This window comes from Balearica regulorum, chromosome 1 (genome assembly GCF_011004875.1).
Source record: "Balearica regulorum gibbericeps isolate bBalReg1 chromosome 1, bBalReg1.pri, whole genome shotgun sequence".
NCBI classification, from domain to species: domain Eukaryota; kingdom Metazoa; phylum Chordata; class Aves; order Gruiformes; family Gruidae; genus Balearica; species Balearica regulorum.
The window spans coordinates 203,731,656-203,757,190 of record NC_046184.1 but is presented as its reverse complement, the minus strand read 5'-3'; the positions used below and the strand labels follow the sequence as shown (position 1 = coordinate 203,757,190).

Here is a 25,535-nt window from a genome sequence, read left to right as displayed (position 1 = left end):
AAAAAATAGTAGTATCTGATCTTTAGTTACTGCGGTTATGATAATAATAAAATGTTTGCTTGCAGGAAGGGAGTGGAAGATTTAAAAGTTTGTGCATACTGGTCTGCCAGGATATTATATTATGTTAGGATAACTTGGTATTGTCAGAGATAGTATATACTAATGTCTCAAGGGGATGTTGGGAAATCTATTGCTTTCTCATCAAGATTAAAATATCACTGTCCAGAGTAATTCTACCCCTTTGAAGATGGCAGAATTGTGTTTTGTTTTTTAAAGAGATAAACCTCTTTTTGTGAAGTGGAAAGCAAAATAGAATTTAGCTACTTTTTTCTTCCAGTATGCTGCTGCTGTCCTAGCAGGCTGTTGGTGGCCTGGATACACAGAAACTTAGCCACTTTTTTCAATTTTGTACTGTATTAATTATTACAAATCCCCAGCAGCACTTCTGTGGGATTTAGTAGCTTGAGCTTTGCTGCGCATTTATGCCTGATACTGGCATATCTCCATAGTGAAGTATGGCTCACCAAGTGGGAAATAAAGCATTAAACCAGACACCCAGAATTCAGAGGACAGGATTAAGCAGGGAAGAACTGGGACCCAGGGGAGTGAAAGATCTTGTGACTAACAACTTAAAGAATTACACTGGTTCAAACAGTGGAAAGGAAAAAAAAAACTATCAGCCTTTAAATTCAGTTGGCTGTTTAGGGGAAGGTAGATGCTGAAATCTTGTACATGTTCTTATAAATCATGTCTGTAAACTTCTTAAGGGGAATGTATGTCTTGAAAAATATCTGATCAAAAAAATGGAATTTGTAAAACAGGTAACATGTAATAGTCGCTCAATATTTTTTTCAAGACAAGTGATGATATTAATGAAGCGTGCAGTGAATGTTGTCAATTACATGAAATGCTTTCATAAGATAAACTGATTTCTAGAGATGTATGAATATATATTATTAGGAAACACTCTTAGATATGTGGTTTAATTTTTAGGTTGCCCTGTGTGGAGTCAGGCTTTGGGCTCGATGATCCTTTTGGGTCCCTTCCGACTCAGGATAGTCTATGATTCTAAAAGTATTTCTGTATCTGACCTTTAGGATTTCCAAATATAAAACCACCTTCTGCCTTGGTTGCTGCTGTGCAGTGCACAAGATAGAGTGGAAACATGGTAAAAACTGTTCCATCTTCACAATGTATTTACATTGCTAAAAGAAAAAGTAATGCTTTCTATAGGCTGAAAAAATGTACACTAATTTTTTAGCAAGTCAGAGAGATCTGGTAGGATGGTCCCTCAGCTGACTTAGGGATTATTTTACAAATTATATTCACATACTGTATGGTTGTGGGTCTTTTAGGAGGTGCGTACTGGTCAAATAGTGTTAATAATTTTTTCTCGATGCTACAGCTCCCATTCATTCAAGTCTGTCAGCCATAATGCTTTGCCTTATTTGTGAATAAGAATAGATTCTGAGTTTTCTAGAAGATGAAGAAATACTTTCTATCATCAGGGTTTTTTTCTCTTCTTTCCCCATAAATCAGACTTTGTTGGAAAGCTTTTCTGAAAAGGACAGTTTCAGGGCTTTGAGTCTCATCATTAAGACCTTAACCATCAGTGACAGAGAGAATTACTTCTTTGCTTTAAAATGGAAGAATTGTTTCCCTTTCATTTCTATTTCTAAAGTATTTTCTAGAAATAGCTTCATCTATGAAATATTTTTTAAAACATCATTTCTCCTACAACCTGCAAATGCCAAAGAAGTGTAAGTTTTAGCTGAGCTCCATTATCCTTTTTTTGGGATAAACAAAATGGCATTGAATATAACATAGATTATAAATAACTATGAACTTGCTCATTAAGTCATGTCATTGTATTTTGTATATAACATTTATATGATTATTAGTTAAGCAGTTAAGAACTTCTAGAATTAATACTGCCTATGCATGCCCTGTTTTCCTCCATGTTTATTTGCCTTATGACGGTTTTCAGTTATGCAGGCCCATACTTTTTTTTTAACATGATCCGTCTCTTAAATTTTAAATAAAAGAGATTATTAATTTTCTAATGGACTTTCCCATTCCATAGTTGGTAAACTCAAAACCAGTAAAACTGTTTAGGTACCTCACTGACTTTGAGAGGTAGCTTTGTATCTGTATGAACATCGACGTCTTGTACTTCACAAGGGATGTGAAATATAACATTATATATACACACATACACACACAAAGAACTCCTGTAAATAAACTGGTCGAAATTATCAAAAATAGCAAGTAGTGTGAGAGATAAGGGCCCTGGGTTTTCAGAGTAGGTAGCATTTTTCCAGCATTTATCTTCAAAAGTATTCCCATTCACTTCTTGGAATTCTGAACAGTCAGCACTTCTTTTGCAGAAAATGTCAAATATTCATATAGCAGCTCTTTAGTGTAATAGAGTCCTTTGGCAGAAAATTCACTTGTCAGGGCCTCTTAAAATTTTACTTGTTGCAATGTTGTTCTTTCACTGGCCTCAAGAAAGATTTCTTAGGCTCATGTTTTCTCTTTGTTTTAGTGCTTTACTGAAATGAAATTGCTCGACACAGCTGTTCTAAGTCTTAAGACATACAAGTGACCCCTTTAACTTCTCGGAAGTATTCCCTTTCCTAGAATACCAAGTATGTGGACAGGCTGGGTGTAGATTTCATGCATTAGGACATAAGATAATGCAGGCAACAGGCAAAACAATAAATTGTGCTTATATAACAGAAACAACATGCAAATCCAGAAAATAAAAACACAGTACACTGTATTAACATATTTCCTTATCATCCTATAATAGTCTTACAGATTAAATCAAATTAAATCACTGGGATTTCCAGGTTTATTTCCCCGTAGCTATTGAGCACTAAAAAAGAATAATTGTTGAATGCTTTTTTAGGTCTGTAGAAGTAGTTCTGGCTATGCATTTTTACAAGAAAACGTGACATTCATTTTCATTACAGAGCAGGCTAGAAAGGGAAATAAAATATGTAAAAAATTTTAATGAGAATGATAAGCATCTTTAATTTCTGAAATGATGCAATCGTATGATGCAACAAAATAAGTGTAAATGAACTAAATTTGTGTGAACTAAGTAAGAGTGAGTATGTGTTTAAATGATGAATCCTTTATTCTTTAGTTCCTAACTTATTTCCGGAGATTGCCTCCACCAAGATTTTGTGTTGCCATGAGATTTTATTTTTTTTTACAAGGAGAGTAAAATTATATATAATGCAGAATCAAGTCTATTTTCAAGCTCTGGAGCATGTAATTTTTATAAGTTGCAACTTTTCTTGCACTCTCCAGATTTAAGCTAACCTGCTATCAGAACAGGTTTTTTAAAATCCATCCTTACAAAATCTTTCCTCTGTTTAACTTAGTCATTTTAGAAACACATGTTTAGCTATACAGGTGCAGTTTCCACATTAGACAAGTAAGCCTGACACTTATAATTTCTTTTTACTGTTTTTTTGCCATCTGAAAATTTCTAAGTTAGTTCTTAAATTTGGTCTGGTACAGAAAACTCTGAGCATATGCCTTTTCCTTGTTTGATGAAGTTCAAGCAGAGGTTAACAATATAATTTAGCCAAACGTAAAGGTTAATAAATAACTAACAAAGCATTATTTATTCTTTTCTGTTAGAAAGACACTGGTTTGTATAGCTTTAGTTTGAAAATGTTCCCTAAAGGGATCTTTCCCTACACTTGGTTCTTTGTTCTTCTATTTAGTTTCTTTATCTCAGATCATAACTGTAATGGAAGACTGCACCAACCTCTGAACATTTAGTGCAGGATAAGATTTAATTCAATCATAAAAAGTCTTTCAGGACTCACTAAGCTTTTTTATTCTGCAATTTAAAATATTTGTACAGCTATAAACTATGCAATATTATGATATCACAATTTTGTTAGAATAAACAAAGTTTTACTACAAAAATATGTTCTTATTCAATAATTAGTTGTATGCATTCTTTAGTAAGTTTTCAAAATGTTAATTCTCTTGTAATTGCCAGGGAATATATAATCACTTACCTAGGTTAACAGATTTTGCTACTTGAAACATTTTCCATTTAAAGTCACTGATAAAAAATCCTCATTGCATATTTAATGCATCTTCTCTTAGTTTTTCAGCATGATTTTTCCAACATATGGTATAAAATCACTTAGCTGCTCAGTTGTGTGGAAGTGGCAGAGAGAGGGGGAGTGTATGGGAATGTGAAAATAGTTGATGTGCATGTTTTCCTTGCTTTTTACGTGTATTTGCAAATCTTGAACTTAAAAAAAAAGTATGTATTTAAAACTATATCAGGCATCTCAGTGTTTATCATTTTACTAAGAAAATGCCTACATAGTACATACATAAAGTCATCTCTCTGACGATTCGTACGGTGCCTGTTGCTCTTATTCATCACTAAACTCGTGTTTGATGAAGAAGCTGGGGGAGTGGATGAGGCCTCTGTATGCCCTTAGATCTGACCTGTCCTCAAAGATCAGATTATATTTTCTTCTTTCTGAAAGATGAGAAGAGGAGGTTTCACTGGGGGGAGGTGTTAATTACCGTGATTATGACAGCTGAGAGATGTTTTCTGTATTTGCTATGACAAGTTTTAAATCCTCATCACTTGCAGCACTTCGTATGAAAATAAACATATTCAGCCTAGTATTACAGAAAAAATCCAGTTTGGGGAAGATCCACTATCAAATCTGCATTTTTATGGAGTCTCTTTCATTTTGTAAGTTCCCTTACATGTTACGGTACAACAACCATCCTGTGCCATAGTGCAAACCAGAAATAGTAGTGATGTTTAGAGAAATCTTGTTCCTTTTTGATACTGTAGAATTGATATAAAACTTCTTAGGATTAAATTTGTTGCAGCTCTTTCCTCTGAATTTCATGCCCAAACCACATCATATTCTTTTGCAATTGAACACAGGTAAATTTTGACTTGATGGAAACAATCATGGCGCTATGAACCCAAGTTGTAAAAACACCAGGCTCAGTATTGATTGTATTTTAGCCTAAGCTCTCATTAATGAAAAATTAGTAACAGCAAAAAAACATTTTTGATAAATGTAACAGCCTAGTTTTATGCCTGTATTTCAGAATTTTCATCAAGAAGTCAAGAAATCAGATGATTCAGAAAGCTTGTCAAGCCTTGACAGTCTTGAGGCTGGAGAACAAAATGGAAATTACACAACACCCAGTGAATCATCTTTGACTGCACAGTGTGACTGTGCCCTGTATGATCCAGAAAAATCACAGACGAAGAATAATGGTTTGCTTTATACAGCTCAAAGTACTTCTAAAAATATGCATCTAAATAATTGTCCGAGAAACGTAGATTCGCAAAACAACCACAACTTACCTATTCATGATCTTTTAGCTAAACATAATGTTCTAACTCCTGCTGAACATGTAAACAACTCAGAAGAGGAATCATCTGCTTCTCACAGATCTGGAAAAAAACCTGCAGAGTTTTCTACTTCTGGTAAACAAGAAAGCTCTGTAAGTAATGCATTTAGTTTTCTGCAAAATATAAAAGAAGAAAGAAGCAAGCGATCTTCTGGAACAGCTAGCACATTAGCCACTGGTCATCCTGTTTTCGATCCTAGCAAAGCCTGGGCCAGCCCTGACTCTATTCCAGGAGAAAGAGTTCAGGATCTGATGCAAGACCAGAGTTTTAAAATGACCCCACAGAAAAGAACTATATCTGTTCAAACCTCCAGTCAACCTATTGCAACATCTATAATCTTATTTCCTAATCAGGGATGTTCCACTGGCATTTCCAGCACAGCTAATACATTACCAAAGGACAAAAACATCAGTAAGGAGTTTGTAAAAAATACCCCAGGAAAAATGACTGAAACAAAAGAAGAAAATCTTAAACGTATTGATGACATTAATCCAGGATCATCTTTATTTCATGACATACCAAATGCCTTAGTTCTGGGCGATGTTAAGCAACAGAATAACAAAGAGGAAGAAAAAGGAAATATGGTAGAAACTATGTCACTGGTGTCTGATATGGAGTTAAATTCTGGCACTCCTGCACAGCACAAAACCCTGAAAAACAATATTCTTGAAAGAAAAAAAGCAAGATTATTCACAAGTATCTTAAAGAAGGAATCTAAATATGAACCCAGTCATTTCAAAGCTGTGGTTATGAACCACGGGATCAGTTTTGGAACTCGACCCATGTCTTCTATCAGAGACAGTTTAGAAGTGGCAAAACTAAAAAAGAAAAGTGCAGAAAATGAAAAATACAATAGAAAACTAAGATGGTGTGATGAAATTAACCAGATAATAATAGAAAATAACGAAAAATGCTATGAAAAAACCACCAGTGAACTATCTTCTGCACAGCTGCAATATATTCAAACTACAAGTAATGCTCCTAAGACTAATCCTCAACCTTCAAACCCCATGTTCATAAAAAATCATCAGAAAAACTATCATATATCACAACCAAATGTTAATACTGAAGAATCAAGTAAAGAATGCATGTCTCTGAATATATTTATGTCTACTGGATCCTTTTCTGCTAAAAAAGCTTGGATGGTATCAAAAGATGACGAAAGTAAACCCCCAGTATGTAGCAATAATTCTAAAATTAATGAAGTAAATCAACTCAAAAATAAGGCAAAAATAACTAGAAGACCAAGATCTGCAAGAGCTCAGCCAAGTTTTATGCCCAAGAAGAGAACAGGCACTATAATCCAACCGCAGTTGGCCACTGAAGCCAACAAAACTTTAAAAGCTCCATGGAAATTGCTAGCACCTCACCCACCATCCGCACCTCTGCCGGGAAAAAGAAGTGGCAAAAATGCAGCCAGCCCTGGGTGTCAGCCACTGCCGCCTTCAAGTCTTCAAGCTACCACTACAAGCAGGAATGATTTAAATGAAAGGCATGTTTTGTTAGCAGATTGGGTTTTAAATAGAAACGGCACAGAAAACAGGGAGGATATTACTTGTCATGTGGACTTGGCCACTGCAATACCTACACCTGGCTGCAGCAAATACAAACCTTGGGCAAAAAATACTTGTTCTGTAAATAGTGTTCAGACAAGCTCCTGTCAAGATCGTTCAGTAACCTGCACTGAACGAAGACCTGTTAATGCAGAAAACGGCTTGCATCTCTGTCATATCCCAGCAACTGGAAAAACAAGTACCTCCTGGCAAGGAGCACATACTGCCCCAGCTCCAAAAGACTCTGCTGCTGGTAAGAGTCATGTTTCTGGGGTTGGGGTGGGGGGATGTTCAGAAGAAAGTCTTTTTCAATTACATCACAAATTTGGTTTCAGTTAAAACATCCAGCTTTTCATCCATTCACACAATACAGCCAGTTTTAACAAGTTTTCACCATTTGTCATTGTCATTTCTATTCTAGTGGTGCCCAGAGGCCTCTCAATCACCGATCCCCATTTTTAATAGCTCTCTACAATACTAAAAAGTATTTTCCCTGAGATTATATTCCTGATCAATGAGCAGATGTGGCAGGTGGTCAAAATAATGAGATAGGAGGAAGTGACTAAGTTTATATGAGCAAGTTTTACAAGGTAACTGGGCGTCATAGCTTGTTGTCTGACAGTCACTGCCACCTGAGCATGAAAGAATTGTAGATCTGCTATGTTTTTAAAATGCTGACGCTGTAAATGTTGAAAATTATTAAGTTTTAGTCCCACTAATGCAATTAATGCTCAAAATAAATAAGTAATTAAATTTAAAAATAAAGAGCTTCTACAGGACAATTTTTGCTGTGCTGCAAAATATGTCTTTTACAAAGAATTTTAAAAATTTTTAGGACCAATCCTGAATTTTATTAAAAATTAACCTTGGGAACAATATTATGCAGAGATTGATTGGTAAGATGGAGGAAAGATGCATAAGAAAGTTTGGGAGAATAAACTTTAATCTCCTGGGTTTTACATTTCGAAATAGGTTTCATGCTTTCTGATTTGCCTTGTTTCTCCTCTGCAGCCTACGTATATTCTGTGCCTGGGGCACTGATGGCATCTTTGTGCTTGTAATTTGTATGTCCTGGGCTGGTTTGCTTCCTATTGAGGGTTGCAGCTGGAGGCAGAGCTCCTGACGCTGCAGACCCTGCTTCAGGTATGAGCAGCACTCCAAACTGCTTCACACCCTGGGATCACCCTAAGGTTTGGCCATGCAGCTCAAAGATGGTTTCTAGCAAAACAAGTAATTCCCATAACTTAAACCCCCCTAAATTTCTAGTTTTCTGTACAGTGATACATGGTTTTAATTGTGGAGTGATTCAGAACAGCTCTGTTGTGTAAGAGCAGAGGTAGGTGAATATTCTTGGCCTAAAGCAGGGGTGGGAAATGAGAAATGTTATCTGCTTGTCCATTCCAGTTCAAAGTCAAACAGATGAGCTTAAGATATGTGTGACTTAAGTTAACCTATTTGATTTTACATTGGAAATGAATGAAGTCTTGCATTACCATGCCTTGCCTCCAGCAGAGATACTTGCCTCTTGATGTCCTTATTTGCACATCAGATCAATGAATCAGGAAATTTACTGGGTCAAAGTTGTGTGCACTACTAATCTGCCTTCACTGCAATTTTAAATGCTACATCCCCAGTGTCACATAGCTCCAGCTCTTCTAGAGGAAGAGCTGAGCAACCTCCTTTTAAAATTTGAGTGGGTGGCCCTCCCTCAGTATCTGCTTAGATTTTGTGTTTTGAAAGTCGTCTGTATTTTAAATACTCTAGATAACTCTTAATGACTTGCTATTATTTGTTCTATTGCCTGCGAATGCACATAGATCGCCATAGTCTTGTGTCCTGCAGTGCTTGCTATGAGAGAGTGAGTACCGCCTTGTTCTTGAGTAAAATATCTGCTGCGGTACTATTACAGAGTTCAGGGAGGTCTGTGAGGACACTAGAAAATGTGAACTGCTGCAATACTTGGCCAAATGTACAGAACAAATAAGTGAGAACAAGATGAACAAATAAAATTGTTGTCCATGAGGATCTTCCTTTAATTGGGCTTCCAAGCTTCAAGTGGTGTGTCTTCTGGCTGCACAGCTATACTGTAGCTGGATATTAGAATTATTTTAAGTCCTTTGGCGTTCAGTCAGTAAAATGCTATAAAAATATGTTTAACATTTAGCCTGTGGCAAATACAGGACTAATTCACATGGTCGTAATTAAAAAGGGGTAGACTGCTCAGTGCCTCCTGTCCTTAAAGATACTATTGCTTATTATATTTTTTTCTTACATTTCTCAAAGGAGTGTTTTCCTTGGCATAGATCTAGCATGTCTTGCAAACTAGTCTGGATTTTATTTTTCAGAAAATCATTTATGTGATTACTAATATAACAAGGGAGTTCTTCTTAGGTCTTTTTAAATTTTCCCCCGTATTCAGTATAACATGATCATATTTCCTTGTCTTTTCAAATGCTGTTCAGCACCGTGTGTCACATCATTGCAATAATTCACATATAACTAAATGGCAACCTTTTAAAGCTAATGTGTCCTGTGTTACTATTGATGGCAGCAGGCAGATGACTAGTTTCAAATCTGCTTCTAGGATCAATGAATTGTTTTCTTTTTCTGCAAATGATAAGAATTCTGCTTTGTTAAATATCACGGTAATAACAACTAAAGAAATAAAATTCTGTTAAAATCACTAAGAGATATCTTGGTCTAATAATGAACTGTACATTAAACTGCACATGTAAATATTTATTATGTAAATAAATAGGTAATTTATCTTCCCAAGTATAAATCGAGTAACTGCATTTACAAATGAGAATATCTCCTTGGATATGTATACTCCTGACTTGCACATGAAAATGCTGATTTGCTTCTCTCTTAATTAAGAACATAATATTAAATTTGAAATTTGATGCTTCAATTTTCAAAATGTATTATTACACCAGACAAAACTGAGATAAATTTGAGGTACAGCGTCTAGGTTAGGCCTCTCTAGCTGAGGGAAAATACTATACAGCGGTACTGTCATTAAAATTAGTATACAGATGTATAAATTAGTAAGATTAACTACAAAATCCCAACCCGTAGAACTAAGGTTTTAAACCACGACTTTGCATTTGAATCACACCTGGAGGACTGTGTTCAGTTCTGGGCTCCTAAGTACAAGAGAGACATGGACAGACTGGAGAGAGTCCAACAAAGGACCATGACGATGATGAAGGGACAGGAGCATCTGATGAATTCTCCACATTATAAATGTCCACATACGATCCACATCTCTATCTTACAGCCCTATGCTACCTTGAAATTAAATACGCCTTAGAAGTGCCTGTTTCTTTCTTTTCATGATAAGAAAAGGCATTTAGCAAGATGAGATGTAAACATACACAAGGTGAGCATCTAAGTTTGGACAGAGACATTTACACACCATTATTAGTTTTGCTAGTACTATGTTTATCATGTTTTTACACATTTTTGGTTTATTTTTGTATGCATGTCATTTAAGGTGTTGTTCCAGTTACAAGACAAAAGCAGGTTTTTGACAACCATGAAAATAAACACAGAGCTTTTTCAGAACACACAAAACAAAGTCTAGCCTCTAAAAGATGGAAATCTACTCATCACGCACAGGTAAATATTAAATACTATCAAAAATAAAAAGTTTATTTATCTTCAAAATGGAAAGAGTTTCAAGAATATCTAAGATTTGTTCTGTGTCACACAATTTTGAATCAATGTGCTTAGTCAGCTTGCTGTCACTGCCAATGACAACAATAAAACCAACTAGACTAGATCACCGTATTAGTATACACTAATATTTTTGCACTTGAAAACATTTAGTAATACAAAATAATAAATAAAAAATGTTCAGAAAGTAGTATAGTTACCTTAAATTACACTTAAAATATTCTTATAATATTTTTGATAGAATTTGTTATGTACTGTCCAGCTGAGTCCTGTTCAATCTGCATTTGATCCAGTACAAAATATAAATGACACCTACAAGTCTGCTGAAGGTATAGTAACACATCTCACTTCAATCCTTTGTTATACATAAAGTAGTGACCTAATGCATACACTGTGTAACATCACTTGTGTCTTTTGGCATCAGTGATTCTGAGTAAGAAAGGGTCGTCTGTTGTCTAGATCTAATTTTTTTCACAGAAGTGTAAGATATAGCATCATGTGTCATGATATTGATGATGTTATACATACATTACGATGTATACTCAAGTTTCATTCCATTCGTGTTTACGTTGAACTGTAGGATAGCTGCATGTATCATCCATAACTTGATGGTATGGACAGGTACTGCTTGCTGTCATTATGTATTTCCAAAGTCAGTAGAACTTGCTCTGGTGCCAATTGTAAGATGCATTAGTGATCTTAATTATTTTATAAAGTATCCTGCTTCTTGACTTTGCTACCTTTGTGATCTTTTAATGTGAATTTTGTGTGTTTCACAGACTTATAGTCATGAAAGCAAGCAGTATATTTAAATGTCATGAGCTCTTCTCACACTACCCCTGTAATGTCTTCAGTTTCAGAAAGCACTGCACGGTTTCTTATGGCAGAAAAACTAGCAAGTACGGCCGCTGGAGAGGATGAAATCCTGGCAGCTATGGAAAGTGTGCAACCAGCCAGCCAGCCCGTATTGCTTAACAGGGCTCCGTGTCCAGGCAGGAGTGCACTTTCAGTAGAAGAACAGAAGATTTTCCAATCTCTTGATCATCTCAATCAAAGGCTACAAAGTAAGTTTGATAATAAATAGGATCCTACATCAAGTGATTAAATAATTTTCTATTTTGTTGTCATGGCTTAATTTGGATTAAAAATGTGAATCCTGTGATATAAATATTTTTCTTCTATTTTCCTCTTATTCTTTACTAAATGTAGCAAACAGTAGATGAAAATCATGAAACCTTTCTTAAAGTCAATGAAATTAATTTAAAATAATGATGACTTTGCCTTGCTCAAAAAAATCATTCAAAATGTGACTGGAGGACACCTTCAAAAACTGGCTCAGCCCAACTGTAGCTGCTGTGTCTAACAGATGCTTGTCAAAATCATTCTTTAAAGATGTATCAATGTATTGGCCTCACTTGGGAATCTGTTCCAATGCTTATCCATCATAAATTTTTGCAATTATTTTTATGAACAATTGCCCTTTATATTATATATCCTGCATTTTTGCAAATGTAACCCTATATAATTAATGGCTTTTCATTTTCTTTCTTCTAGTCCTTCAGAATGTTCCTCTTCTCTTAAAGATCACAAATACTGAGTTCTGAGATTGCTGCAGCCAAATCTGAACATTTCAGTGAATATCACTTGTGCAACTATTTTAAAAATGCCAAACTTACCTAAGTGTTCTCTAACCTGGTCTTTCTGTATGCCAGGCTGATTTTTTACCTGCTTTATACTCGTGCTTTTAACATGAGTTTTCCAATCACAGAATGTAGGGAAAAAGTCTATACTTGTTCTTGATAATTTTTTCTCTCCAGTGATTATTTATCTAACACTTTCATTTGTCATCCTATTATAACTAACATACTCGTAGAACAAACTTAGTTCTTGGATCTATTGCTGCTCTGCCTAATGATTAGTATTTGCTTTGACCTACATGATCATACAGGTCTTTCATAAAAATTCTCATTAGTTTGACATAGTTTTGGGTTTTGTGTGCTCCATCCTGTATTGGAAATCAGTGAGGACCTTGTGACTTAGCCCATGTGGTCTCTTCACTGGACTGCTTGGCTTTTCATGCCATTGGAATAACTTCTGCTTGCCATTTTTGCTGTTTATGGAACTGCCAACTCTCCTGCATTTTATGTTCTCCTTGGACTTTTTGCATATGGAATTTTACATGCCAATAAGAGTCTGCTTTCTTGAAGTCTGTTGATTTTATTTTACTGTTCCACTACTTTTCCTTCTGGACCACACCATTTCATGGTCAGGTTACACAAGTTTACCCCCTTATTGACTGGAATCGAACTGAACCAGGGCTTACTAAGTTTCTGCACACTATCCGTATGTTTCTACATCAAAAGTGGTGGATTGCTTGACCTTGAGGAAAAAGGCTTCAGTTTCCTGTAAACTGCAACAGCAGAATAAAAGATCTTTGCAACTGCTTAGAAACTTTCTGCAGCTGTAACTTAAAATTCCTGCTCCCATCAGTGGTTCAGAATTTCATTATATCGTTCCTCATCGTTCTTGCTTGCAGGCAAATAGAACTGAAGAATTTCTTTTGTCAGAGAGGAGTTTCAGTATGATGTGCTTGGCTTAAGAAAGCAGATATGAAAAGAGAAATACAAGAAAATAGAAAATAAATCACTTTATAAATAACAGAGAGGTGACAAATAAATAGAGGCAAACGTAAATGCAGTAAAAGAACTGAGAGCAAGACAGCTGAAGTCTGCAAAGTGTGAAAACTATGAAAACTATAAGAAAAGTAAATAAGGAATATGAAAGAAACAATGAAGGTCATAGGAGTTAACCGATTGCAAATGAAGTAACTGAAAATTAATGTAATACATGTGTATATATACATGTATCTTAGAAATTTAATTAGCTTGCCTAATTATGGGATTAAAATTGGTAATAAGAAGCTGGGAAATTTTACAGGTAGACTTAAAGGACATGTAAGTACTTGTAAGTATGTACCTGTAAGTAGTGTTGTAAGTACTTACATGTCATGTAAGTACATTGCTTTTTTAAACTGTAGCCTTTTTGAACCCCCTTTTTGACTTTGTTTTCACAGGTTACCAAATTCAGTGACTAAAACTGTGTACCTTCAGAGTGGTCGTTTTAATGAATAACAGTTGGTCACTAACCGATCGAAGTCTGGAATTTTTGTTGCCAGCTTAGAGTAGCTGGCATTCTTTTATCTAGCTTTAGATTTCTTTATTGGCGCTACAATTTTGTTCAGATAATAATACCTAGCTGCAAATTTTAAAAATGCAGATACAGCATATACTTCAGCAGCTGTTGGTACAGGGAAAAAAGAACAGTGCTATTAAACCACATTTCCACAATCTTCGGGAAGTTTTGTGTTGAATAACTGACTGTGAATCATATTTCTATTGTAGCATTTGGTTTACATAATATTTATGATATACTTTTATGCTATTTTTAGATGTTCAAGAAGCCATTACCAGAAACCCATCTGCTTCAAATGTTTTGCAGGTAATCACCTCTTTAGTAAGTATTAAATTTAAATATGCTCAGCTTTAATTCCTACAAACTTTATGGTAAAAATATAATTGAAAATATTGACATCAATCTGTTCAACTGGCTTGCCAGATTTTCAGATTTCTGTTTTTGTAAAAAAAAAAAACAACCCAACAACCACATATGAACTTCATAGTACTATAAACAGGCTTTAACAGCTTATACCAGACTGCCTCATTCTCTGGTTTCATTTTCCTTTTGGAATCTGAAGCCACTTGCAAAGTCCAGGAAGTTCCAAGAACTTTTAAGGAGTAGTAATTTAGCAGGGTCTATTTGAACTATATACAGCTCATAATTAATTCATATTTCTTGATAACATAGAGAGGAAAGGGGGAATGATGCATGGTAGTGTGTAAAATAATTGGTAATACAGTGAATTCTTACTTTTACCTGCAGATATGCCATGTTCTATAAGTGATGGGTATTGCCTTTCTTCAATAAGTGTTTGTATTCTGTTTCATATATTCTAGATCTTGTCAGTTTGAAACAAAATAATCATGATACCCAGAATATAAAGAACCAAATAGGCAGATGAGCATCCAAAGTACAAAATTTACATTTCAAATGTTCAGTTTATAGTGCAGGAGTTAGTATTTATAATTCTGTATTATCAGTCTTCTCCTTTACTACATATTTGTACTGAGGAAAAAATATAGACAGATGACTGTATACTTCACATACTTTATACACTTTCATATACTTCATATACTTTACTGGATAAACTGTTACCAAAAATGTTAGAGAAAAAACTCTTTATTCAGAAGGCTTTTGCCATTTACTGAGTTTGAGACCAAAAAAAACCCCAGAAAGTATCCAGGCTCCTAAATTCAAAATGATTGCCTATTTTGAAGTAGAAGTGTGAAAAGAGCACAGAGCACATCATTACCTCTCTTCTTGTGAATCCTCGTAGTAGGAGTGACTTGGAACTTCAGCTTCCCCTGTTCTGCCTCCTGTCTTACAAATGTAATTCTTTATGGCTAAACAACTGTAAATTTTGTATTTTTCAGCAACTAATGTGGCATAACGTTTATTGGATCTAACTGTGTTTTACTAAAGCATTTTTGAGCTTGTATGTTCTCTGGGAGTTTCTTCATAGTCTACCCTACTTAAAAAATAAATCATAAAAAAAAAAGCTTTTCCCCCACCAATGCATTTTCCTGGCTTTCAGCAGTCAGACTTCTTGGCTGGCTGGTCTGTGACAAAGCTTTCTCCCACTAATTCTTCACCTACAAGATTTTTGTTTCATGAATAAAATATAAAGACTAGGCATTACTCAGGCTATCCAGTCTCTGGAACTGGAAGTTCTCTGATGGACATTTAAGACCCTTCTTTCCCTACAAGTTTCAGAGCATCCAAATAAAGTACAGATATTCACTCAGTAATTCATGTGAATGACATTGTACCCTGTAATACCAACCTCCAAATCCAGATGAAGGTGCACAGTTGTTTATCTAATGGAAAATAGATCACATGATATCATCAAATTATGTTTCTTAAATGTTATACATAATCACATTTCTGTTTCTATACATGTGTATCTCATTTTTCTCCATTTTATTATAGAGTATTCAGCAATGTATATCCTCCCCCTTGGTGAACACTGCAGTAGCCTCACAGCGGTACCAGAATGCCTCAGCTAGCAATCAATTGCAATTGTACAAGAGATACTGACATTATCTGCTCTGGGATATTGCAGCTTTATGTACTTTATATGTAAGATGTATGCTATTTCACACTATAAAATTAGCAATAAAATAAAGGCAAAAGCAGTAACTCAAATAATCAATTGTCTGGTAAGCATTTTTAGGATAATTAAGTATATTTTATTACGTGCTTTACTGTAAAATTAAAAGAATGAAAATACCTCATATTTTTAGTGTTTGTATTGTTTGTGTAAATTTCCTGTACCCATAATTAAAGTGAAAGGAAAACAAATATTTTGCTATTTAGATTATATGTAAACTACTTCCCTAATTTTTTGAGATTTTAAAGATTCGCAAATAGATTCTATTACAATTGTAAAATATATATTGTAAAAGTGATTTGATTATCAGTAAATAATACATGGAGTTTCACTTTTTATCTTTATATTGGTGTCTGTATTGCAAATTACTGCAGACTATGTGTTGCCCTTACTCAGTAGCTACATCTGATGGCTCTAAAGCTGACTGTGCCCCCAACACCGTACTTCTACCATCTGCTCCTGCAGGTCTTGCTAATTTGTGGAGATTCCTGTTCTTCAGATCTTCCCTACAACTTTTATCAACATTTGCACTTGAAGAGTGCATTTCCTCAGCTCCACACATGAAGAACCCCAGGCTGAAACTGTCAAGAAATGAGAAAGAAAGGTGCTTTGGACAGAAAGTAGAACTAGTGGTATGTAGATGCACTTTCACTGAAGCACGTAGGGAAAACTCTCAACTTCAATGCCAGCTTTAGGCTAAAACAACTGTTCTAGAAACACAAAGCCATAAGCACCCAGCTTATCAGCAAAAGCTGGGTTTTGGGTTTCCTGATTGGCTTTACCTTTGTAATCCATATTATAAAATCTCTACATAAAAGGAAGCAAAGTGGGAACAATAGGCCTGGAGATGAGGACTCCATTCCTGTGTTTAAAATACTCAGATGGAGCCAAAGATTAGTATTTTCTGCATAAGGGCATATATAGTTTAAGAACACGTCTGAGTGTCTTTCTGCAGCGCTAGATGCACTTGCAGTTGTCTTTGCCAGTGGTTACGTTGGAGGGACAGATTGGGTTTGGCAGTCTTGGATTGGCAGATTGTACATTGATCCCTTGACGTTAAATTCATCTGTAGCATGGTGATTAACATGTCACCAGATTTGACGGGTTTGGTGATAAACCTGTCTGCGTTGTTATGTCGGTTCTAGATTAAAGGCCTTTTGTTAGTTAACTAGCACAGTTAACTAACTAGCACTAGTACCTAAACCTGTGAAGTTAATTGCTAAGGAGTGGGAACTTTTTAACTTCCTCTCTTTGCTCTTCCTCTGCTGTTTCAGTACAAAGTAGATAGATAAACATTGAAACAAGCTGTAGAAGGTAAATACAATGCACAGAATGGGTCAACAAATCTAGGCTGGTAATTAGCAACAAGAAGCATTGAAAGCAATTTACTAAATCTCTGGATTTATAACTCCCTGTTAGATGCCTGATTTTCCATTCGTATCTATACAGTAAGAATTCTGGGTTTTGTCTGAGGATTTAAGCATGATGGTGTTTCCACCAGAGATGTGACTGAACCCCACCCAGAGTTACTGCCAGGCTTTGTTAAAGTGGATGGGAGCTTAGGGAGTTGTATTTCAGGACGGGGACATGCACCCAGAGCGACACTGGTATTTCTCTAAATGGAATGCACCTTCCCAAAAGGAGCAATTAAATTATTATTTGGCAAAAGTACTTTCAAAACTTTTTTATTCCCCATCATACCAAGATCATCATGCCCTTACCTTTAATAAGTGCTGCCATTGCTTAGGAGGGAACCTGCCTGTAAAAAGGAGAGAAGAGGAAAACGTGTGCCCATCATAACAATGAACAATCTCTCAGGGGATTAGAGCTACCTGCTGGTGCCTGCTGTCAGCCAAGAGTAAGGCGAGCTGTATATGTAGCAGTTAGCAGCTGAAATTTTACTAAGGAGGTTTAGGGAAAGAAAGATCAATTTTTTCAAAACAATGTTTTGAAGAATGGAGTAATGGTACCTTTCTCCTCTAGCTATGCATTGCAAAATCTTTGGAGGAAAAAACTGATAGGCTTAAAGGGGCTGGCTTCAGTCTGGAGCCTGTTAAGATAAACTGTATTTAAACATCAAAACTGCAGAAACTTGGTGTCTTATTGCTGTTGCCATCTGTCCTGACACTGCTGCCAGAAAAGGGAACCTAAAGCTGCAGTCCACGTGCCTAAAGGATTCTGATGTGGAGTCTTACTGGCTCGTCAGTGCTCAAATACATGTAAAATTCCCAGCAAAAGACATGCATGTATTCTCAGAGCACATGAACAAAGGCCTTCTGAGTTGGAACTCAAAATTGGTTTGCACTAAAAATACTGAGCCCTTACATCTCTGTTTGTATGCAGTACACTGTGACATTCCAGTATGGCCAGGATTTAATTTTTAAATAACAAGGGAAAGTTCCCCACCGAGATTAAGAGAAGGGAAAGCAAATAATCCAAATACCAGAAGCCATGGCTCGAAAACAGCCCTGCTAGTCAGCAAGCCAGAGCAGCAGCTTAACCAGGTTTCTTCTCCTGTTAATCAGTTTAGGTGGCAAAGGCAAAGCCCGTGAGTCAGTGTCCTCAATTACATGGCGAGATTTTTTTTGAAAAAACAGGTGCCTGCATTTACTTTTCTAGGAAAATATTTTCAAATGAGTTATTTGATTCAGGGTTACAGGCTTCAACTCAAAGATAATAACCTCGTTTCCTAGTTCACTTTGGCTCTTTTGACAATATTAAAGTATAGGTTTTCTTTAGGTGTCTAAGCACTGTGACTCTCAGGCACCGGGAATGTACACTACCAGAGTGGACCAGAGGCAGCTGCCAGATTCTGAGCACTTGTGAAAAGCCAGCAAGGTCTTTTGTTCCCATTAGGTGATGGTTAGTCTTCAGGTTGATGCTTCCAGGCTTTTCTATTTGTCACATAGAAATTAAAAAAAAAAAAAAAAAAAAAAGCTTACTTTTATTTTTCAAGTATGAAGAAAAGTAACTATGTTAAATTCAACAAGCTTGGTTTAGACATGAACATACTAAAATTTGCATACCTTAGATTTCTTTCAAAAGCTCTTCACTCTGCCTACCATTTTTGCTGCTTTTTAAAAAAATTAGTCCATATTCTTTCTACAATAAAATTTTAGGATGAAATGAAAACATGAAAACCAGGTTAAAGTTATAGTTTCCAGTACAAGCCTAAATACAAAACACCCACAAAGCTTCTTTAAATGTGCACCTATGATGTCCCTTATTTTCAACTTGATTGAACACCTGTAGGGGTGGTTTCAGGTCCAAGTACACCTCAGTGCTTTTACAGAGTATGACGTGCAAATGATCCCCAAAAATAACGACATGTCCACAGTACATATCCCTTCCCACTGACAAAGAATGCTTTAAGCAAAAGGCTAAAGAACAACAGGTTGCATGAAGTTGTACAGGGGAGCCAGAACACAAAATTAATTTTTCGTCGATAAGATTAAACTTTCACATTTCCCAGAAAGCAAACATGGTGTTCTTCTTGGAAACAAATTTGCTGCTTTATACTCAGCTTCCCTCTTAGTCTAATTTGCTCCTTGAGCCACAACACTGAGTAAATTTGCCCATCCATAAATCATGGATTTATAAGGAAAATCTACCTGTGGCATAATATTTTACTTACACTACTGCAATGCCCAAGAAAACTTGGTTGTGATGAACACTGAACAAATCCGAGGCCTGCAAGCACACAGTAAGGCTCCAGGGTCAAATGAAAGCAAGATTTCAGCACAAGATGGCAGCTCCACAGCTCTTCTGTCATGGTCTGGGGTGTGTCCTGATAAACCCATCCAGCATTGCTCAGGAAAAGTTACAACAGTGGTGTACACACAGCATCGTCTTCAGCCCATTGGCTAATAGAAGGCTGCAAACAGCAGTGGAGCAGAGCCAGATGAGGGTGTCATTGACAAGCAGCCTCTGGAGCACAGACATGGCCAGGAGAAGTCCAGGGTTAGAAGAAAGGAGCAAATGTTAACACAATCTTTATTACCCATCAGAGGTTTGCAGGGTGTGAAAGCACCTCTGCCAAGGTCCACCTTCTCCTCTATCATCTCCTACGCAGCAGCCTCCACTGCCAGGAAGGTTATCTACCTCTACATCTGGGAGGGCACCACAGGCTAATAGTCACCACTCCAACACCTGCAGCTAGGTTTTAGGGTGGCAGGAGGCCACTGACCTGAGCCTTCCTGGGCAGGGTGGGAAGGGCCTCTGCCTGCTGTTGGCGCTGGAGGCAGTGGTGACAGCTATGGAGGTGCTGCAGATGTGAGGGATCGGTGAAGCTGCAGCCACGTGGGACTATGCCATGTCCTCAGTGCGACAGGGACCAGCTGGGAGACAGGGCCTGGCTGGGCTGCAGCTGGAGCTGCCACAGCAGCCCAGGGTTTCTGAACAAGACTCTGATTCTCACAGAATCACAGAACTGCAGAATCACAGAATGGTAGGGGTTGGAAGGGACCTCTAGAGATCATCTAGTCCAACTCCCCTGCTAAAGCAGGATCACCCAGAGCAGGTTGCACAGAATTGCATCCAGGTAGATTTTTAATATCTCCAGAGAAGGAGACTCCACAAACTCTCTGGGCAGCCTGTCCCAGTGTTCATTCACCCTCAAAGTGAAGAAGTTTCTCCTCATACTGCGATGGAACTTCCTGTGTTCCAGTTTGTGCCCATTGCCCCTTGTCCTGTCACTGGGCACCACTGAAAAGAGTCTGGCCCCTTCCTCTTGACATCCACCCTTTAGATATTTATAAGCATTGATGAGATCCCCTCTCAGTCTTCTCTTCTCCAGGCTAAACAGACCCAGCTCTCTCAGCCTTTCCTCATGCAAGAGATGCTCCAGTCCCCTCATCACCCTCGTAGCCCTCTGCTGGACTCTCTCCAGTAGTTCCCTGTCTTTCTTGAACTGGGGAGCCCAGAACTGGACACAGAACTCCAGATGTGGCCTCACCAGGGCAGAGTAGAAGGGGAGGAGAACCTCCCTTGACCTGCTGGCCACACTCTTCTTAATGGACCCCAGGTACCACTGGCTGTGCTGGCTCGTTCTCCATCCTGTTCTGGAGCTTTCTGCCAGCCAGGAGCATCAGGCAGCAGGGGCTTTGCCTATGCTGGTTGATAAGGTCCTGGTGGTGGCAAGAACTGCAGTGGTAATGGGAGGGAAGAGGGGTACTAGGAGAGGCCAGAGACCTTCCTCCTCCAGCCACTGTCCTGGCCAATTTGCTTTCATGGGAAAAAAGTATTTTCTGTTACCAGATTCACGGGGTAATAGAACTACAGCCTCGTGAAGGGGTGAAGGCCTTTGTACAGCTGTACTCCATGTTGCAAACATTTTAAACACTACGTTTCTGTATTGGGTCTGGCTGAGATGGAGTTAATTCTCCCCACAGCAGCCCTCATAGTGCTGTGCTGTGTATTGGTAGCTAGCAAACTGTTGATAACACACCAGTGTTTTGGCTACTACTGAGCAGTGCCAGCACACATCAAGGCTTTCCAACATTTCTTTTTCCCCAGCAGCAGGCTGGGGGTGGGCAAGATCTTGGGAGGGGACACAGCTAGGACAGCTGACCCAAACTGACCAAAGGGATATTCCATACCATATGATGTCATGCTCAGCAATAAGAAACTGAGACCAGGGGGAGGAACAGGGCGGGGGCATTCGTTGTTTTTTTTTTTTTACAATGTTTGTCTTCCGGGGTAGGGGACACACTTACTGAAGCCCTACTTCCCAGGAAGTGGCCGGACATCGCCTGCTGATGGGAAGTAGAGAATAATCTTTGCTTTTTGCTTTGCTTCCGCGCGCGGCTTTTTGCTTTAGCTACATTAAACTGCCTTTATCTCGACCCACGAGTTTGGGATTGTTTTTTTTCTCCATCTTCCTTTCTCCCCTCCCTGCCTTGCTGAGGAGGCGAGTGATAGAGCGGCTCTGGTGGGCACCTGGCCCCCAGCCAGGGTCAACCCACCACAGTCCTTTTTGGCGCCCAACGTGGGGCACGAGAGACTCGAGATAAGGATAGTAATTGGAAGAGGTAACGGGCAAAACATTGACTGAACGTAACTTGAGAGTGATATATTTGTGAAGGGACTAGAGATAGATTTTGTGTGTAGATTGTCCACTCTTGTTTGGTGTTGTGATAGTGTTGTTTTGATTTTGGTGTGGGGAATTCTTTTTTCTTTTCCTTTGTTGATGTGATTAGTGTTTGAAGTTTTGTGTTGAATGTATATTTTAATGATAATTCTTAAATATGTGATTCACAGAGGCGAGGGGTGGAATGTGTTGGTTTTGCGTGGCAAGGTTTTGGTAGCGGGGGGGCTACAGGGGTGGCTTCTGTGAGAAGCTGCTAGAAGCTACCCCTGTGTCTGATAGAGCCAATGCCAGCCGGCTCCAAGACGGACCCGCCGCTGGCCAAGGCCAAGCCAATCAGCGCCTCTGTGATAACATATTTAAGAAAGACAAAAACAGTTAGAGAGCGCTTTTGCAGCCAGAGAGAGGAGTGAGAAGATGTAAGAACATCTGCAGACACCAAGGTCAGTGAAGAAGGAGGGGCAGGAGGTGCTCCAGGCGCCGGAGCAAGATCCCCCTGCAGCCCGTGGTGAAGACCATGGTGAAGCAGGCTGTTCCCCTGCAGCCCATGGAGGGAGGATGAGGGGGTGTAGAGATTCCACCTGCAGCCCGTGGAGGACCCCACGCTGGAGCAGGTGGAGACACCTGAAGGAGGCTGTGACCCCGTGGGAAGCCCGCGCTGGAGCAAGCTCCTGGCAGGACCTGTGGATCCGTGGAGAGAGGAGCCCACGCCAGAGCAGGTTTGCTGACAGGACTTGTGACCCCGTGGGGGACCCATGCTGGAGCAGTTTGCTCCTGAAGGTCTGCACCCCGTGGAGGAGACTCACGTTGGAGAAGGCCGTGAAGGACTGTCTCCCGTGAGAGGGACTCCATGCTGGAGCGGGGGAACGATGAGAGGAGTCCTCCCCCTGAGGAAGACGAAGCGGCAGAAACACCGTGTGATGAACTGACCGTAACCCCCACTCCCCGTCCCCCTGTGCCGCTGGGGGGGGGCGGAGGTTGAAGCCAGGAGTGAAGTTGAGCCCGGGAAGATGGGAGGGGTGGGGGGAGGTGTTTTTAAGATTTGGTTTTATTTCTCATTCCTCTACTCTGTTTTGCTTAGTAATAAATAAGATGAATTCCCTCTCTAAGTTCGGTCTGTTTTGCTCATGATGATAATTAGAGAATGATCTCTCCCTGTCCTTATCTCGACCCGTAAGTTTTTTTTTTCATTGTACCTTTTCTCCCCTGTCTAATGAAAGAGGGGAGTGATAGAGCGGCTCTGGTGGGCACCTGGCCCTCAGCCAGGGTCAACCCACCACAGTTTCGTAGCCAAAAGGGGCACAATTAAATCTTTACTTATGAGAGTGTTTGGGGGCAGCCAACGTTTGTGTAAAATTGCAGAAGTGAACACTGTTGTTCTATATGACCACAGGCTATTGGGACTGAGAGTACCTCAAAGCATTTGAGAGTAAAAGGCAGCCTTAAAATCTGCATTTACCTGTGTTAGGCCAGTACATAGCACACAGGTCTTGAGCTGTGTGGCAGAATCCATGGTAAAGCTCCTGCTGGGGAGGAGAACCTGACCGATGCTGTCAAATTCTGTGGACAAAATGGGAATGACAATGCACATTAGAAAAGCAATCAGCAAAATATGGGTCGAGTGAATACAGGGAGTGCCATCTAAAGCATCTAAAAGCTGTTAGTGTGTGGGAATAATCAGACTCACTTGTCATCAAACACACTGAAACACTTAAATCTGCTCAATCAAGGTGTCATGTCCTTTAATTGTCCTCATCATAATATTCATAATAGTCTGGCTCATAATGATTCCTGCTCTAACATCACTGCTTTTATAAGAAAGAATTCACCCAGATTGAATTTGACCCCATATAACTAGAGATGACTCCACAATGGTTTTGGAATTGTATTTCAAATCATAGCCGCAGGATTCCTTCAATATTGAATATAAATCCCAAGCCAGCAACAATGGTGGCAATGGTCCAGGTGACAGAAGTGGCTGTGGGTGACACAAATCTACATATAAAGTATCTATTATTGTATATATTAATTTTGTGTTTGTTTTGAGAAGGAAGGAATTGTTCAACATTTTTATTTAATCTGTATCCAATAGTTCATGGTCTTTCAGAGTAGTAGAAAAAAAGGAACAAGAAAAAGAACAAGAAAAAGAAAAAAAAAGAAAGAAGAGGAAAATGGACGAGGAGGAGAGGAGAACACAACACTTTCCTATGCCTTTGGTCCAATTTTCAGCCATGTCTGTTCATACTTGATCTTTCCTACTGGTGCTGGGATAAGACTCTAAAAGATGCTGACTGTCTTTAAGGTTGTGCCATCATGCAGGCAGGTAAAAATGCCGATAGAAGGGACCATTGCTATTTGATGGTCATTGAAAAACTGTGCCATTAAGCAAACTGAAATAAATGAAAACATTTATTTCTAAAGAAGAAATGCTCCTACAAAGAGTTTTGGTCAAATAAATAAAAATCACTAAAGTTGAAATATTTCTGTTTATATTTAAAATTCTGACTTTTCACTTCAAGATAAGGTTTTGAGACTAAATTTAGCTTAATCAGATTAGTCAAAAGCTACGTGAAATGTTTAGTTTCAGGTCCATTTAAATATTTTGGTCATTTCTTGCCAGTGGAAATTATTTCACCTTCTGATTTCTCAGTTTGGCCATCTAATTAAAAGCAAAAATTATTTTCATGATCTATTCAAGAGGTCTGACTTCTGTTCTCACTTGTAGGCAAAGGGTTTAGCACTGGAGAACATGGCCTTCAGAGACCATATGGTTGGTTTGCTGGAGTTATTTTCGCTTAGTTATTCACGTTGCAACATTTATGTCTGTGTTTTCTCATCAGCCCATGCCCACAATCTTCCTTTGGAGAACAGAGCTGTATGGTGCTGCTTCACACAGCTGCTATGGAAGTACCAACACAGATGTTCTTGGTAGTTGAGACAGCACAGGGAGGTTTCAGCTAGCAGGGATATGGGGGAAAGATGAGTATTTACACATGCCTTTCATGATATTGCTCCTAACAGCAGACAGAACTAGGGAGACAGACCACAGGTTGCTATGAGTGAACATCTTTCCCTTCTTATTGTAGCCTGAGTCCTACCAAAAATGACAGGTCGCTTGGCTGACCAGAAAGATTGTACATTTAGGTTAAGTGTATAATAGCCTACATTTGGTGGAGCTGCAGAGCAAGCTTGGGATTTCCTAGACAGCTCCTGAGTCAGTAACAAATACAGTAAGTCTTTCCCCTTTTTCTTGGATTGTTAGAAAGTTGTATGAAAACATGAAAGCAATTATGTCCTTCAGACCTCTTGAAATTACTGCACCATCCACACCCTGTGATTGCGCCCCTCTCTACTGCCTGAGGTGGTCAGAAGGGATCTGCTTTCTGAAGCAGAACGCACTCTAAGGTCTCGTGGGATGGCAGAGGCTCTGCACACACAGGCACAACTAAACCTTCCAATTCAATCTTATTACACATACATGTGTTTGTTTTCTAGAGTGATGGACAT

The 25,535-nt window shown here is 38.4% G+C and overlaps 1 protein-coding gene across 3 annotated transcripts in view; it reads left to right on the top strand.

Moving 5' to 3' along the window:
* CEP126 (centrosomal protein 126) overlaps nucleotides 1–16,156 on the top strand; it is a 37,687-nt gene extending 21,531 nt beyond the window's left edge. For 2 of the 3 annotated variants that reach the window (XM_075742321.1, XM_075742322.1), the window contains 6 exons: nucleotides 5,116–7,231; nucleotides 10,475–10,599; nucleotides 10,898–10,985; nucleotides 11,511–11,720; nucleotides 14,105–14,169; nucleotides 15,763–16,156. In XM_075742321.1, the coding sequence (XP_075598436.1) occupies nucleotides 5,116–7,231; nucleotides 10,475–10,599; nucleotides 10,898–10,985; nucleotides 11,511–11,720; nucleotides 14,105–14,169; nucleotides 15,763–15,870 (2,712 nt within the window). In that variant the 3' untranslated portion in view covers nucleotides 15,871–16,156. The remainder of the gene's footprint in view (nucleotides 1–5,115; nucleotides 7,232–10,474; nucleotides 10,600–10,897; nucleotides 10,986–11,510; nucleotides 11,721–14,104; nucleotides 14,170–15,762) is intronic. The other variant, XM_075742320.1, reaches the window with a different exon arrangement.
* The last annotated feature ends 9,379 nt before the right edge of the window (nucleotides 16,157–25,535 follow it).